The sequence below is a fragment of the Macrobrachium rosenbergii genome, chromosome 23 (assembly GCF_040412425.1).
Source record: "Macrobrachium rosenbergii isolate ZJJX-2024 chromosome 23, ASM4041242v1, whole genome shotgun sequence".
NCBI lineage: Eukaryota > Metazoa > Arthropoda > Malacostraca > Decapoda > Palaemonidae > Macrobrachium > Macrobrachium rosenbergii.
Window position 1 is genome coordinate 28,553,227 of NC_089763.1, and position 17,844 is coordinate 28,571,070.

The window sequence follows — 17,844 nt, forward strand, 5'->3', positions numbered from 1 at the left end:
GACGGAGGGACAGTAAAAGGACTGAAAGGGGCAGCAGCAAGGGACCGAAGGAACGCTGCAAAGAAGATGCAACGCATTATCTACTACTCAACTGTCGCAACGCCAGACATAAAGATCAATCAAACAATCACTCACTCAACCAATAAATAAAAAGAAATCTCCACCCACCACTGTAACTGGTGTAATCAGACAGCTCGATGGCTCTGCGCAGCCGCAGAGAGATCACGTTCTTCTGGTCTTGCAGAACGGACTGGAAGAGGTTGTTTGGGTTGTCCAGGAGAATCATCCGGGGAGGATTCCCCTCCCGGGGGGAGTGGGGGCTGTGGATACCCCTGCCCATGGAGTTCACCCCCCGGTGGTCGCCCCAGTTGTCCATGCCCTGGAAAGTTAGTGCGCAATATAAGGAGAGACTTCAATGCAAATTTAAACATTCAGAACTCGTCCAAATTTATATTTTTGACAAAATCTATATTTTTAGTTTTTATGTTTTTAATTATACGGAAAATTAATTAAATAAATAAAATAATATATATAGAAATAATTGCTCATTAGTTTCAGTTGTATTTTTCTTGAATGGTGTATTTACATGAATGTAAAATTTGTATAAAACTGAACAAATGTGATAGTTATTTAGACTACCCCATTATAAGCAATGACTATTATTGTAACATCTACTCATTATAGCCAATGTCTTTGTGCATTACAGCAAACACTTATGTCAATAAATGACTAATTAATAGCTTAATATTATGGAAGGTGATTTGTCGACAGATACTAAAGAGGTACATATCAAAAAGTACTTGTAAAAATATAAAAATATCATTCACTTTTCGAGCTAAATTATGATAATCATGGAACTTTTTTTTTTTATGTGCTGATTTCACTATTACTAACAATACTGTAACTATATCACCAGTACAGCTAATAAGAAGATTGCCGAGTCCAATGAGCCAGCGTCACGATTTTTTTCCAAATCTTCGACTAATAATACTACTACCATTTGTCGTTTCAGCTGTTGGGGCTTAGAATAATAATAATAATAATAATAATAATAATAATAATAATAATAATAATAATATTATTAATTATTATTATTATTATTATTATTATTATTATTATTATTATTATATTATTATTACTGCTTCTGGTGCTCTAATAATAAAAGTAGCATTAATAATCTCATTTCTGCTGATGGTGCCAATATTGCTTGGTGCTATAATAATTAATAATAATAATAATAATATTATAATACTGCTGCTGGTGCCAATAATAATAATAATAATAATAATAATAATAATTTCTGCTGCTCATAATAATAATAATAATAATAATAATAATAATAATAATAATAATAATAATAATAATCCACTCACGATTGCATCGTCGGGCAGGCGCAGTTCCGCCAGCGTCCCATCTCGGCCGAAACCGCTGCCCAGGCGGGAACTCGCCGAAATGCCTATAGGGCGCGGGGGCGGAGGGGCGTAACTGGACTCCTCATCGGGGTCTTCAGGAGGCACCAAGGGCACCAGGGAGAAGATGGGAATGTCCACGGGGAAGTTCCGCGGGATTTTGACCGTGAAGATGCTCCCGTTCCAAGATGTCTGACCGTAAAACTGATCTGGAAATAGAATAAAAAAATTTCATTTAAAAATCTTTAAGTTTTAAAAATTAGGTGCCAGGTCAGAAAGAAATTTTAATTCGAACTAATTGAAAAATTTTTTTAATTAGGTGTCAGATAAGACAAGAATTTCAAATGAAAATTTTTAAAAAATTAGGTGTCAGATAAGAAAAAATTCACACATTTAAAAAATTAGACGTCAGATAAGAAAAAAAATTTTTTCAAATATTTAAAAAATTAGGTGTCAGTAAGAACAAAATTAATTCAAACATTTTTTAAGATTAGGTGTCAAATAAGAAAAAAATTTAATTCGAAAATTTTAAAAATTAGGTGTCATAAAAAATTAATTACAAATTTTTCAAGATTATATGTCAGTTAAAAAAATTATTCAAAATTTAAAAAAAAATACGTGCCAGATAAGAAAAAAATGGTGTCATAAAAATCAATTTAAAACTTTTTTAAAGTTAGATGTCAGTTAAGAAAAAAAATTTATTCAAAAATTTTAAAAAATTAGGTGTCAGATAAGAAAAAAAATATATTAAAAATTATAAAAATTAGGTGTCAGATAAGAAAAAAAAATTAATTCAAAAATTTTTAAAATTAAGTGTCAGATAACATTTTTCAAAAAAGAATATTCTTATGGTTAAAAGAACATATTAATCATTACAACTGTACGATAATAATATGGATAATAATAATAATAATAATAATAATAATAATAATAATAATGAATTTATAGGCCAAAGTGGAAACAGCGAAAAGGCTTGAAAGGTTTAACAGGAAGAAAACTTCGCGGTTGCACTATGAAGCAACTTTTAGGAGAGGGTGAAAAGTAAAGTAGAAGAAAGAGAATATGAACGGAGGTGCAGTAAGAGGAATGAAAGGTCGTTGCAGCTAGGGGTCTAGGGGACGCAGCATAAAACCTTAGGTAAGGGAGGTTACGTGAGAAGAGTCTGTTATCTAATTTCTTTGGGGTAACATATATAAAAACATTAGCACGATAGTATTTTTCTTCAACTACATCTGATATAACGTTTGGAAATTTAAAAACAAAATAAATAAAAAATATTTAATCACCACCATTTAAAGATTTTGTGGCATTTACTTTTTAGAATCTCCACGAAGCTGTATCAACAGCAGTTTGAAAACATCGAGTAACCTTTGCAAAACTCCTCTCAAACTCCTTTCAATATCTGTATAAAAATCCACAACTGTTAATTCAGGTTAAAAAAATTAATTCAGGAGTAAATTACATAGGAGTTTCTGCAGAAAACTCAACCGATCAGAAATCAAATCATTTCAGAAAGCGCCCAGGAAAAAAAAAACATTCGACGTTGAGTTCGGTCTAATATATGCTCCATTTTGAGTAAGAGATTTTTTTTTTTTTTTTTTTTGTTCCAGTGTTATTTTTTTTCGATGGAAACTTCCGCATGTCATCGAAAAAAAATCTAATCGGCAAATATTTGCACTTGAATTTTTTTGGGGCTGATTTTTTTTCACTCTCTTGAACGAGGTTTACGTTCACTAATAAGAGGTATTTTTATTACGTATTTTTATCACTTCAAAAACCAACGTCATTTCAATTAGGCTTTTGGGTTCTTTTTTTAATTGGTTGTTCGTTCATTACGCTTCTTTTTGGGTTCTCTCTCTCTCTCTCTCTCTCTCTCTCTCTCTCTCTCTCTCTCTCTCTCTCTCTCTCTCTCTCTTTTTTTTTTTTTTTTTTGTCATATGGGACATATGTTTCATATTGCGAAAAGGGTCTATCTTTTACTACTGAACCGGAAAGGAGTGAGTAAAATGAGAGGAAAAATTATAGATGACCAAAGGAAATCGCCAATTTACATTCAAATTTAGCCAGAGGAACCTCCCAAAATTTAGCTGAGTATACACTATACACTATAAAATTATTTGTTTTATGATAATCACTGATAAAATTAAATTTTTAGCCACAGGAACCTTATAATTATTTTTATGATAATCACTGATAAAATTATTTGTTATAATTATTATTTTGATAATTGTATCATCCTTTTATAGATCACCGAAGGAAATCGCCAATTTACATTCAAATTTAGCCACAGGAACCTCCCAAACTTTAGCTGAGTATACACGAAAATTGTTACGATAATCACTGATATAATTCTTTGTCATAATTATTACTGTGATAATTATATCACCTTTTCTAGATGCCCAAAGGAAATCGCAAATTTACACTCAAATTTAGCAAGAGGAACCTACCAAAATTCAGTTGAGTATTTCAGTAGCCAAGCAGATCGAAATTCAACATGCATTCATAAATCACTGAAATGATTATTCAATAGAATTATTACCATGATAATTATATTGCCTTTCGCCAAAGGTGTTTATTCCTTCATAAACGATGCACGCATTTAAAACATCGGTGTGCAAAGTGAACTTGAAGTTGCCTGCACACAGAAACCAGCTTGGTAAGCCAATCGGTATTACGAAGTAACTCCTAACTTTATTGCTTTAATGAATGAATCTCTTACCATTTTGTTTCACGAATTTTTTATCATATTTCTTTGTTTATTTTGTTTTTATGTGGACCTGTTTCTTTTGTTTAAATACACTTATTTATTTATTTGTATTTATGTTTTTATGACTGGCTGTACTTCCAAGTGCACATTAATAATGACCTCTCTGTTTCTTACTGTTGTGTGTATATAGATATGAATAATATATATGTGTATGTGTGTATGTATGTGTATTTATATATAAATATAGATATATATATATATATATATATATATATATATATATGTATATATATATATACATAAAAATTATATATGTAAATATATATATATATATATATATATATATATATATATATATATATATATATATATGTATATATATATATATTATACATGCGTGTGAGTTTACTATCCCAAAATATTTCAAGTTCACGGGCTTTGCCCACTTTCCTCATGAATATGATCTTTTAAAAGCTGCGTGTTATATTATTACCCCAAACAAAAAACGAAAGCTGTTCAGTTAAACGACGATATTCAGGAAAGGTATTTGCGGAAAAGTAAACAGTGTGAGTTCAGTAATAAAGAAAAAATAGTGTTTATTTTTATGGAGCTTATTTTTCTGAGCACATGTATAATGTTTTGTGCTAATAATAATAATAATAATAATAATAATAATAATAATAATAATAATAATAATAATAATAATAATAATAATAATAAGAGAAAAAGAAGTGCTTATTTTTTGGAAGCCTGTTTCCTGAACAAATGTATCATGTTTTGTGCTAATAATATCATTATCAAAAGAGGTATAATAATAATAATAATAATAATAATAATAATAATAATAATAATAATAATAATAATAATAATAATAATAATAATAATAGAAAAAAAAGTGTTTATTTTTTGGAAACCTGTTTCCCGAACAAATGTATCATGTTTTGTGCTAATAATATCATTAATAAAATAATAATAATAATAATAATAATAATATAAATAATAATAATAATAATAAAAAAGAAAGTAATAAAGCCTATTTGCCGAACACATGTATCATGTTTGTGCTATTAATAATAATAATAATAATAATAATAATAATAATAATAATAATAATAATAATAATAATTGTCAGACAACAACAAACACAAATTCCTTAAACGAGGAGAGCTCACCTGAGCTGAATAATTACCATATCGCTTTCATTTCCAGGTTTGAAGGTAAATAACAGACAGACATCAGTTATTCCGTCATAAAAGAGAGAAGTGATTAAGTTCGTGAGAATTAGCGGAATTGGGTGCGGCCTCTGTCAGAGGGTGTGGCCTATTACGGCCCCGCCCCCTGGGGGCAACCTTTCCAGGAAGGAAGGTTTTCCGTACATTGACCATTTACGATTTTCTATTTTTTTTTTTTTTTTTACCACTTTTCGTTATTTTTTATTTTTTATTTTTGAAGATGGATTATTTACAGACAAGTCTGATCTACGTTTTAGAAGTATTTTTGTTAAAAAGGTAGTTTCTGTATTTAAAAAAAATATATTATTTAAAAATTTGACTCGTCTGCTGTACGTTTAGAAGTATTTTTTTTTAAGGTTAGTTTCTCTATTTTGAAAGATATTTGAAAATTTTACTCGTCTACTGTTCGCTTTAGAATTTTTTTTTTAAAGGTAGTTTCTCTATTTTAAAAAAATATTATTTGAAAATCTGACTCGTTTCCTGTACATTTTAGAAGTGTTTTTTTTTAAAGGTAGTTTCTCTATTAAAAAAAATACTATTTGAGAATTTTCCTCGCCTCTGTTTTATAAGTATTTTTTTAAGTTAGTTTCTCTACTTTATAGAGTTTATCTACTTTATAGAAAGTATTATCTGCAAATTTTCCTCATCTGTGTTTTAGAAGTATTTTTTATTTAGTTTCTCTATTAAAAAATATTATTTGAAAATTTTCCGACGAAACTTTCAAGAACGTTAGGGAAATGTGGCTGATAATTTATTTTAGAATTCTTATTTAAACATTATCAATAATACTCTTTGAAAACTAACTGTACAATTATACAGGTAAGCCTTTTAAAAATAAAATATCTAACATTTACTGATAACACTTGCTTTAGAATAATAGCTAAATCGTTACAGACAGTTCTGTTGTAACTGTAATATTTAAGAAACTTACTGACAGTACCGTTTTACTAGTTAATTTTAAAACATTTTTAACATAGCCCTTTCAAGCACACATTTCAAAAATTTGCTAATAACACTCTCGCGAAAATCATTTCTTTATCCTTAGTGGTAATACTCATCCCAAATGTAACTCAAAATTAGTGATGATATTCTTTTGAAATTGTTTAAAATGTAACCGATGACTCTTTCCAAAAAAGAAGATACAAAAAGAATGAATGAGATTGTTGTAAATAACAACGACAAAAAATAAATACTAGAATATATACTATAACAAAAACCTACAGCAACAGTTAAATAACTGTGCTTGTAATTAACGATATTGTTAATAAGACCAATAATTTTTCTTCACTAAACTCAGAAATATAAGAAAAAAGTAAAACATGTGCCAAAGTTTCTTCGGCACAATCGAGTTTTCTGTACAAGAGCTACAGCGTATAATCAAGGCCACCGAGAATAGATCTATCTTTTGGTGGTCTCTGTATAATGCTGTATGAGCCGCGGCCCATGAAACTTTAACCACGACCTGGTGGTGGCTTATCCTATATTGTTGGCAGAAGCACGGTTATGGCTAACTGTAACCTTAAATAAAATGAAAACTACTGAGGCTAGAGGGCTGCAATTTGGTATGTTTGGTGATTGGAGGGTGTATGATCAACATATCAATTTGCAGCCCTCTAGCCTCAGTACGTTTTAAGATCTGAGGGCGGACAGAAAAAAGTGCGGACAGAATAAAGTGCGGACGGACAGACAAAGCTGGCACAATAGTTTTCTTTTACAGAAAACTAAAACTTGCAGCAATAATTAAATAACTATGCTTGTAATTAACGATATTATTAACAACACCAATACTCTCTTCACTAAACCCAGAAATATATCAAAAAATAAAACAAAGGAGAGAGGCCAGAGTGTAAAGAGGTAAATGTAATGATATATATATATTATTTCATTATCAAACCTGACACTACCAACACCAGTCGAACTGCAGACCAGGTAAGGTCAACTAATTAACTTGCTCGACGGATTTCGCATCATGTTACCTGAGAGGTCTTTCATGGAATATGCGAGAGGAATGGAATGGAATAGAGAGTTTAGGCCACAGGCCAAGCACTGGGTCTTTTGAGGTCATTCAAGGACGAAGTCATACAAGGTAGGATAAACTACTTTTGAAAATAATACGGAGAGGAAGCTTTTTGAAGGATTTTTTCATTTTTATATTTACCTTTTTCTCAGCTTCGTTTCGTAATTTGCGGTGGGCTGTACTGCCAAGTGAATACCTACATACATACATAAAATAAGCAAGTCATACATGCATACATACATATGACAATTAGTAAGTCATACATACATACATACATACATACATACATACATACATACATACATACATACATACATACATACAACAATTAGTAAGTCATACATACATATATATGACAATAAGTAAGACATACATACATACATATGACAATAAGTATGCCAATACATACATACATACATACATACATACTGTACATGCCTACATACGAAAGTAGGTAAGCAATCCATTCATTCATACATGCATACAACAATGAAATGATCCATACATACATACATACATACATATGACAATAAGTAAGCCAATACATACATACATCCTGTACATACATACATACGAAAGTAGGTAAGCCATCCATACATTCATACATACGTACAACAATGAAATGATACATAATACACATACATACATACATACATACATACATACATACATACATACATACATATGACAATAAGTAAGCCAATACATAAATACATACTGTACATACATACATACGAAAGTAGGTAAGCCATCCATTCATTCACACATACATACAACAATGAAGTAATGCGTACATACATACATTTATACATACATAAACACGACAGGAAAAAAGGGACAGCAGGACCAAACGGACAAATGACCCCAATAGCTGCAAATGACAAAATAAACACATCCCGACGGGGGAACAAAGAGGAAAGGAGAAAACAAAGCGGAAACACAATCAGCGACCCCATATGCTTCGCTCGAGAGAAATTAGGCCATCAGTTACCCACCCGGAGGTGGAGAGCGCTCGGCGCATTTTCAGGTTCCATTATGCCCCTTCGAATACATTCAATGGAATTAGTTGATGAAGAGATGTTGCTATTTTATTCTATTTTTGTTTTTATTTTTTATTTTATTTTATTTTTTATTTATTTTTTTTTTTTTTGCTTTTGTTAAAATTTGCGGATTTGAGATCTGAGTTACAATTGTCTATATTTATCTTTTTATTTGTTTATTATTATTATTATTTTTTTTTTTTTTGCTTTAGTTAAAATTTGTGGATTTGAGACTTTCGAGACAGCTGAATTATTTTCGACTTACAGTAGTCTATCTACATTTAAAAAGCTCTCGACTGCTTTCATATATCAAATTTTATTAGATAATAAAGTCTTTTCAATCAAGTTATGGAACTGAAATTCTTCTGAATGCTCTTTCCGTCGGAATTTCGTTACAGATTTTTCTTATGGATTTTTTTTAAGTTCACATCATGGAATCGAAGGTTTCCGAATTTCCTCTTATTCGTCAGAAATTCCAATGAACAATTTTTAGTTCATTTAGTTCATTGTTCGAATTAGCTTAAAAGAGTTGATGCCTTTCTTTTGGAACTATTATTTTTCTCATTTATTAAACTAAACTGCTTTATGACCTGCTATTTATTTCATGAAATTCGTAAAATAATTTTTCGAAATACAATTTTTATGACGATTTTGATTTTGAGTCGTTAAGATGTTTACCATATTATTTATCCAGGGTTGAAGTTCAGTCACTGGAAATAGTTAATAATTCTATCATAATTTTCATTTATTAGATGTTATAGAATCGAGATATTCTACATTTTTTTTTTTAATCTTGAGTTATTACAATATATTTAAGAGCCTGAATTCATTAATTAATTACTCTAATCACCAAGAATCTCTCTCTCTCTCTCTCTCTCTCTCTCTCTCTCTCTCTCTCTCTCTCTCTCTCTCACTATCTCTCTCATTTTGTGAGATAACGTCACTTGCTCTTTTGAGTTCCCTGTCGCCATTCAAATAACAGAAACTTGCAAATAATGAACTACAATTAGTCGGCCGTCCAGAACGTTATTTAGTCCCGTTGTTGCGCTCCAAGTCACTTACTGCCTTATTTTTAACAGCCGTACTTTTAACATCCAAATTTTAACAGTCATATTTTGAACAGCCTTATTTTTAACAGCCATTTTTTTAACAGCCTTATTTTTAACAGCTTTATTTTGAACACCTTTATTTTAACAGCCATATTTCTAACATCCATATAACAACCATATTTCCAACAGCCTTGTTTTCACATGCATTGTCAACGGTCGCCTCATGCATATAAATGACATAAAGGACGCATCGGCTTCCATAGAATTTCTTCTTTTTTTTCTGCGTTTTACATTTTTTATATCGGTACAATCACCTTCCTTCGCTTATGAAATTTTAGTTTCCTGTCCCCCGCCCTCGGATCTTAAAAACTGCTGAGGCTAGAGGGCTGCAAATTGGTACGTTGATCATCCACTCTCCAGTCATCAAACAAGCCAAATTGCATCCCTCTAGCCTCAGTAGTATTTATTTTATTTAAGGTTAAAGTCAGCGTTGATCGTGCGTCTGGCACTGCTATAGGTGCCAACAGCACAGGCCACCACCGGGCCGTGGCTGTGAGTCTCATACAGCATTATACGCTGTACAGAAAACTCTTCTGCGCCGAAGAAACTTCGGAGCATTTTTTACTTGTTTTATTTAGATTTTCATATAAGGCATTCAGACTTTCTTTTCGCATATCTTACTTTATTTTTTTTTATATCAGTTCCATCAACTTTCTCCACGTATTTTTTATTTCAATCTTTTCAGCGTTTCGTTCGCAATTTTAGTCAAGTCTACCCAAAAAAAAAAAACAGCGTTTTATTTCAGTCGTTTCAACTTCCAATCTGAAAATATTTCTCAAATCAGATTCCAAAAAAAATAAGAAATCATTCGAACCCCTTTAACTTTCAATTCATAGTTTTCTCTCTCTCGTATTCAGTGAAAACAGGCCGAGCATTTTCTCCAGTCCTTTTTCAGTTTTCCATTCCTAAGGTGCACTTAACTTTCCATTAGAACCCAAAAGTAAACTCAATTTTAAGCATTTTAAATTGAGGCTAAATTTCACTGGGGTGCACCAATTTTCATATATATATATATATATATATATATATATATATATATATATATATATATATATATATATATATATATATAATTATATATATATATACTAATGTCTCACACCATGAAAATCTGGGAAAGAATATTGGATCATAGAGAAGAAACATCTGTACTATATAATATATATATATATATATATATATATATATATATATATATATATATATATATATAATATATATATATATTATGAAACTGACAGCAATCGCCTGTTCTATCAGGAAATACTGAATCCATTATTATTATCATTAAGATTATTGTTATTATATAATAATTATTATTTGTTTCTTCTCAAAATTTAATTATTATTTCTATAAGGGATTTTCTTTATTTCTTCCCATTTTTATATTTTTCATTTATGTTATTATTATTATCTAAATCTTCAATATTATTATTTTGTCATTGTTTTTCATGGGTGGGGCACGTGCCCAGGTGCCCCCACTCCCGGGCTTTACTCACATTCACTGAAAACAAGATATTTCTGTCAAAAATGCTACATTCTTCACAAAATGTTTAATGACATTCGACATAAATTAAACTCGTAATAATTTTACTGTAAGATTGAAAATATTTACTCACTCCCAACAAGAAAGAACTATCGTTTTTCACTGTTTACAATTCCATAATGCAATTGTAACAACTGATAAAAAAACTAAGGAGGTGTCACTTAAATGTCCTTACTAATTATATACAATACTCCTTCACTCAATATACAAACTGAGATTGTTGGAACACACTCTCATCACAATCTCCATACAAATTCCGTAAAGACAAATTATATTCTCATTCGAGCTGTTCTTTTCAGACTGATAAATATTCTTTAAAATTTCATATTTCGAAGAAAGGCAAAGCACAGTGAAGTCAAAAGGAAATCATAATGTTAAGTCTCCGGATTTTATTGACTACCAGATGAAACAAGTTGTTCGACAGACAGACAGACTGACACAGAAAGGAACCCTAAAACAGAAAGCATGTTGGTCCCTTTCTCCACTAAAACAGTCTGGATTATAAAAAGAAACTTTTGTCTGTCCGTCCGCACTTTTTCTGTCCGCCCTCAGATCTTCAAAACTACTGAGGCTAGAAGGTTGCAAATTGGTGTGTTGATTATCCACCCTCCAATCATCAAACATAGCAAATTGCAGCCCGCTAGCCTCAGTAGTTTTTATTTTACTTGAGGTTAAAGTTAGAAAATATTCGTATTCTCTCACGGGATAGAAAATTTGAACACACTTATACTTCTCAGAGCTAAAAATATTTTTCTCATTCTCTCTGTAAAGATACAGAGAGAGAGAGAGAGAGAGAGAGAGAGAGAGAGAGAGAGAGAGAGAGAGAGAGAGAGAGAGAGAACAAACTAGAGCGAGCAAGGATCTATTTACACTCAGAGGAAAAGCTGTTTAAGCACTGTCCGCTATCCTAACAAGAGTATTTTCCGGAACGGCGCCCAGAGATTCATCTGAATTAAATAACTAATAGGTCGAGAGGAGGCTAAAGGAGAGAGAGAGAGAGAGAGAGAGAGAGAGAGAGAGAGAGAGAGAGAGAGAGAGAAGAGAGAGCCTTTAAAACATTTAACCAGGAAGAGTGACACCAATATCACAAAAACACTAATTCTCGTTCTCTCTCTCTCTCTCTCTCTCTCTCTCTCTCTCTCTCTCTCTCTCTCTCTCTCTCATAACGTGACAGACAACAATAAGAGATTCAAGGGACGAAACCATAGAGCCAACGAACCCTGCATTTGTTTCCGACTGGAATTAAATGAGAATAGAAACCTCATTTTATGTTCCTTTACAAAACAATATGTAACAAATGCATCATTATTGTTCAACTTCCTTCATTCCGATATATTCATACTTCCATGCATACATGTATATATACATACAAAATATCTTCCCTTTTTTTAAGCACAGGTTAACCTTAACTTTCATGCATACAAACATACAAACATACATACATACATACATGAATCCGTTAAAGCTATACATAAATACATACATGAGTTTAGTTTTGTATATCCATTAGGTATACATAAATACATACACGAGTTTGGTTTTGAGTGTAAGTAAATATGTAATAACTGGATCATACATGTATACATACAAACATTCATGAATCCACAAAAGCTATACATAAATACATACACGACTTTGGCTTTATGTTTCTGCGAATACGTTTAACTGCGTCATACATGTATACATACATAATATATGAATCCTTCAAAGCTACACATAAATACATACATGAATTTAGCGTTAAATTTCGATAAACTCGAACTAACTGCATCAATACATACAGATATATACATATGTGAATCCATAAAATTTACATATATACATATACGAATCCATGAAAGATCCGTATATACATATGTGAATCCATAAAATTTGCATATATACATATACGAATCCATGAAAGATCCATATATACATATATGAATCCATAAAATTTACATATATACATATATGAATCCATGAAAGATCCATATATACATATATGAATCCGTAAAATTTACATATATACATATATGAATCCATGAAAGATCCATATATACATATATGAATCCATAAAATTTACATATATACATATACGAATCCATACAAGATCCATATATATACATATATAAATCCATAAAATCTTGAAAAATAAAATATTTCTGGATACTCCACAGAAATTAAGGAGGAACTGCAGTAAATATTGACAAGAAATAAGAATTTTAACCCTGAAATCAGTTTGAAAGCTAAGGAATTATATATATATATATATATATATATATATATATATATATATATATATATATATATATATATATATATATATATATATATATATATATATATATATATATATATAGTGTATATATATATATTATAATATAATATATTTGCTATATATATATATATTATATATAAATATATGTATGTATATATATACACATATACTGCATATATATATATATATATATATATATATATATATATATATATATATATATATATATATATATATATATATATATATATATATAAAAACTATATTTAGCTGAACGAATATAAGTTTCCCTTGTTGCATTTCATGACAGAACTCATTTTAGGGGGTTAATGTTTTTTTTTTCTTTTTTTAGTTCTTTATTTTTTTCTTCCAGGAATTCTCGTCGAGTTCAATTCTAAGGACGGAGGGAACCGCGGGTGGGGGAGGAGGGGTGAGGGGGGGTTTCGCTGGGGGGGTGCCTTGTGGGGGGTGTTAATTCGGTAGGGGAAGCGAGTGTTGGTGAAGGTTACCGGGAAATGAGTCCTAGTAGGGGAAGTTTTTCTTTTAGTTTTAGAGAGAGAGGGGGCGCTGTATAAAGGGCAGGAGAGAGAGAGAGAGAGAGAGAGAGAGAGAGAGAGAGAGAGAGAGAGAGAGTCTTGGAAACAGGAGATAAATGTACAAGGACCAGGGGAACATGTGGCAGAGAGAGAGAGAGAGAGAGTTATTAGAGCCATGGCTGGTTCGGTAGATCACGAGCCTGAAGTAATCATTAGAGATTACACCGATGGAAATAAAGTCATAATTCAAGCGATTACCATCTTGATTACAGACGGAGGTGCATCGCATAAATTTCCAGACCCTTGACCTAGACGTAAATTTCGACCCTGACGTAAATTTCGACCTAGAGAAACTTGACGTAAATTTCGACCCTGATAAATTTCGACCTTTAGAAATTTCGATCTTGACGTAAATTTCGACCTCGAGAAATTTCGACCTAGAGAAATTTCGATCTTGACGTAAATTTCAACCTTGATAAGTTTCGTCCTTGACGCAAATTTCGACCATGAGAAATTTCGATCTTGGCGTAAATTTCGACCTTAGCACAAATTTCAACCTTGACGTAAATTTCGACCTTGACGCAAATGTCGACCTTGACGTAAATGGCCAACCTATTGGGTTATCCAGCGCTGAAAATAATGTTGAAATAATTGTTAGGAGAGGGTGGAAAGTATGATGGAAGAAAAAAAATATGAACGGAGGTACAATAAAAGGAATGAAAGGGTTGCACCTAGGGGCCGAAGGGACGCTAATTAAGTCAATTAGTTAGCAGGCTCATTTTACAACGCTAAAAAATCAACATGTTCTATATTTTAACAGAGGGAATGAAGGGAAGATTTAGAGCAAAATATCCACAGGGTGTCATTCTCTCTCTCTCTCTCTCTCTCTCTCTCTCTCTCTCTCTCTCTCTCTCTCTCTCTCTCCATATATATATATATATATATATATATATATATATATATATATGTGTGTGTGTGTGTGTGTGTGTGTGTGTGTGTACAGTATATATATATAATATATAACATATTATACATAAACACACATATAATTATATATATATATAGTATATGTATATTATACATGCATACATACATAAACTTAATAAATTCTTCAAACCACAATGTATACAAACTATTTCACACTCCCTTCCAAAAGGGGGCCATCGTTCCATCATCTTCATAATGACTAAAACCAACAACAATCAACTCGTCACGAGAGAGAGAGAGAGAGAGAGAGAGAGAGAGAGAGAGAGAGAGAGAGAGAGAGAGAGAGAGAGAGAGTGAAGCAAGCTCATAACAAAATTAATTACGAAATAACTTGGCAATCACGAACGCAAGAGGCAATCGCTTCCCGCTCTTATTTCTTTGTCTCCTTCTTCTTCTTCTTCTTCTTCTTCTTCTTCTTCTTATTGAGATCTTAGGAAGGACGTTCGGATACGCTTCCTGCTTCTTTGCTCTCCGCGAAATGGGGAATCGTATAGATTTCTCTCTCTCTCTCTCTCTCTCTCTCTCTCTCTCTCTCTCTCTCTCTCTCTCTCTCTCTCTCTGTGGGGGTTTCAGTGTTCTGTTTCAGCGGAAATATAAGTTTGTTCATAGTTTTTTTTTTTGGGGGGGACCGGGATTTACTGACACAATTACACAAGAAAAAACAAATACACAAACACACACTATATATATACATATATATACATATACATACATACATACATAATTTATGTATATATATATATGAATATCCATATACATATAATTTATTTATATATATGCATATATATATATATATATATATATATAAACACACACAAAACGTGCATGTGAGAGTGCGTATCCATGTGCAAGCATAACGCACGTATGCATGCATGTATACGCACGTGCCCCTGTATCTCTGACCCTGCGACGCTCCCCAACATTTTTTCTCCTGGTCTGCTCCCCGCAAAGAATATTAAGTGGAGTGAAATTGGTCATTATGAAAATGACCGTGGTCCCGTCCCCCTGAAATTCGAGCGCTGGAGGGGCGGGTCCCACGCCCTCTTCCCGGAAACACGACCCTGGAATTCTCTTTGTAGTTCCTCTGCTTCGGAAAGCAAATAAATATGCAAAAGGGGCGAACAAAAGGAACTGGGAGAGAAGAAGAGGAGGAGGAGGAGGAGGAAGAGGGGGAGGAGGAGGAGGAGGAGGACTGGAAGATGAAGTGAAATAAGAGAGAGGGGGTTTCGATGATGTTAGCGTTGAAGAGAGAGAGAGAGAGAGAGAGAGAGAGAGAGAGAGAGAGAGAGATACGTACATACAGCATATAATACATATACATATATATATATATATATATATATATATATATATATATACTCATTGTATATATACAGAATATATATATAAATTATATATATATATATATATATATATATATATATATAATATATATATATAGTATATACTCATTGTATATATACAGTATATATATATATATATATATATATATATATATATATATATATATATATATATGCATATGATAATCAGGAGTTCCATTATCCCGAGACTGTAACCAACTCAACTCGAAGAAGAAGAAGAAGAAGAAGAAGAAGAAGAAGAAGAAGAAGAAGAAGAAGAAGAAGAAGAAACAAACAAAAGAGCAGAAAACATCAGCCAGGAAGGATTCGCCACTCAGTCAATAATCGTCCGTTTGAAGACGTACTGCTAACTCCCGTGTTGGCTGCAATATGTCTGATGGTTCTGCAGAAGTTAAAATGGAGAGTTTCATTGAGTTTTACTTTCTCTCGAGAAGGAACAAAAAAAATTAAAAATGACGACACAAAGAATTGTTTGGTGGGTCAAGGTTCCTCATAATCAAATAGGTTCTACAATGATGGTTAGCAATGGAAGTTGGCAGATGGGTGAATGTAGATTTTTATTGAGCTATCTACAGTAGTTATCTGTGTGGATAAGATTATATGTGTTATGCTTGGTAAATCAGCGAGTCATTTCCGTTACGCAGGGGCACGCGCACGTACGCACACACACACACACACACACACACACACACACACACACATATATATATATATATATATATATATATATATATATATATATATATATACTCATATATATACATACATATGTGTATATATATACAAATATATATGTGTGTATATATATACAGTATTTATACATATACATATATATAAACATATATATGAATATATATATATATATATATATATATATATATATATATATATATATATATATATATATATTTTATATATATATAATTATATAAAACATATACATATATACATGTATGAATATATATACATATACATATATATACATACATATACCTATATAAACAAAAAGATAAATACATATGAGAGATTCAGAAATTATCAATCATCCTCATCAAAATCTTCGCCCACTGACAAAACGATTCATAGTAATTTTAAATCTGAGGAATAAACTTTCACAGCCAAGAAATATTTAATACCTATTTCCTCACTCCCAACATCTTAATTCACAAAGCATCAGCGAGTATATCTATTTTTCTAATAACTGATCTACTCTTTCTACATTTCCCATTACCTTCTGTTAATTTTTACAAATGAACACCATAATATTCTTTGGAAGCTTGAATTTCAAGTCAGTGGCCCCTGCTATGGTGGGCTTGTTCCTTATGAATAGGTTTCATCTTCTGAGTAATAATGAATATATATCTATATATACATATGTATATATATATTATATATATATGTATTTATATGTGTATATATTTATATACATACATACATACATACACACACATGTATATATATATATATATATATATATATATATATATATATATATATATATATATATATATATATATATATATATATATATATATATATATATATATATCACATATATACAATATATATATATATATATATATATATATATACACACACACAAATAAATATATATTTCTTTACAAACACGTAAACAAGACA

General features: G+C 31.1%; 1 protein-coding gene across 4 annotated transcripts in view; it reads right to left on the bottom strand.

Moving 5' to 3' along the window:
* LOC136851406 (proto-oncogene tyrosine-protein kinase receptor Ret-like) overlaps window positions 1-17,844 on the bottom strand; it is a 301,062-nt gene that overhangs the window by 131,995 nt on the left and 151,223 nt on the right. For all 4 annotated transcript variants that reach the window (XM_067125487.1, XM_067125486.1, XM_067125485.1 and 1 more), the window contains exons 2-3: window positions 1,374-1,618; window positions 169-379 (exon numbers count right to left, since the gene is read on the bottom strand). In XM_067125487.1, coding sequence (XP_066981588.1) covers window positions 169-379; window positions 1,374-1,618 — 456 coding nt within the window. The remainder of the gene's footprint in view (window positions 1-168; window positions 380-1,373; window positions 1,619-17,844) is intronic.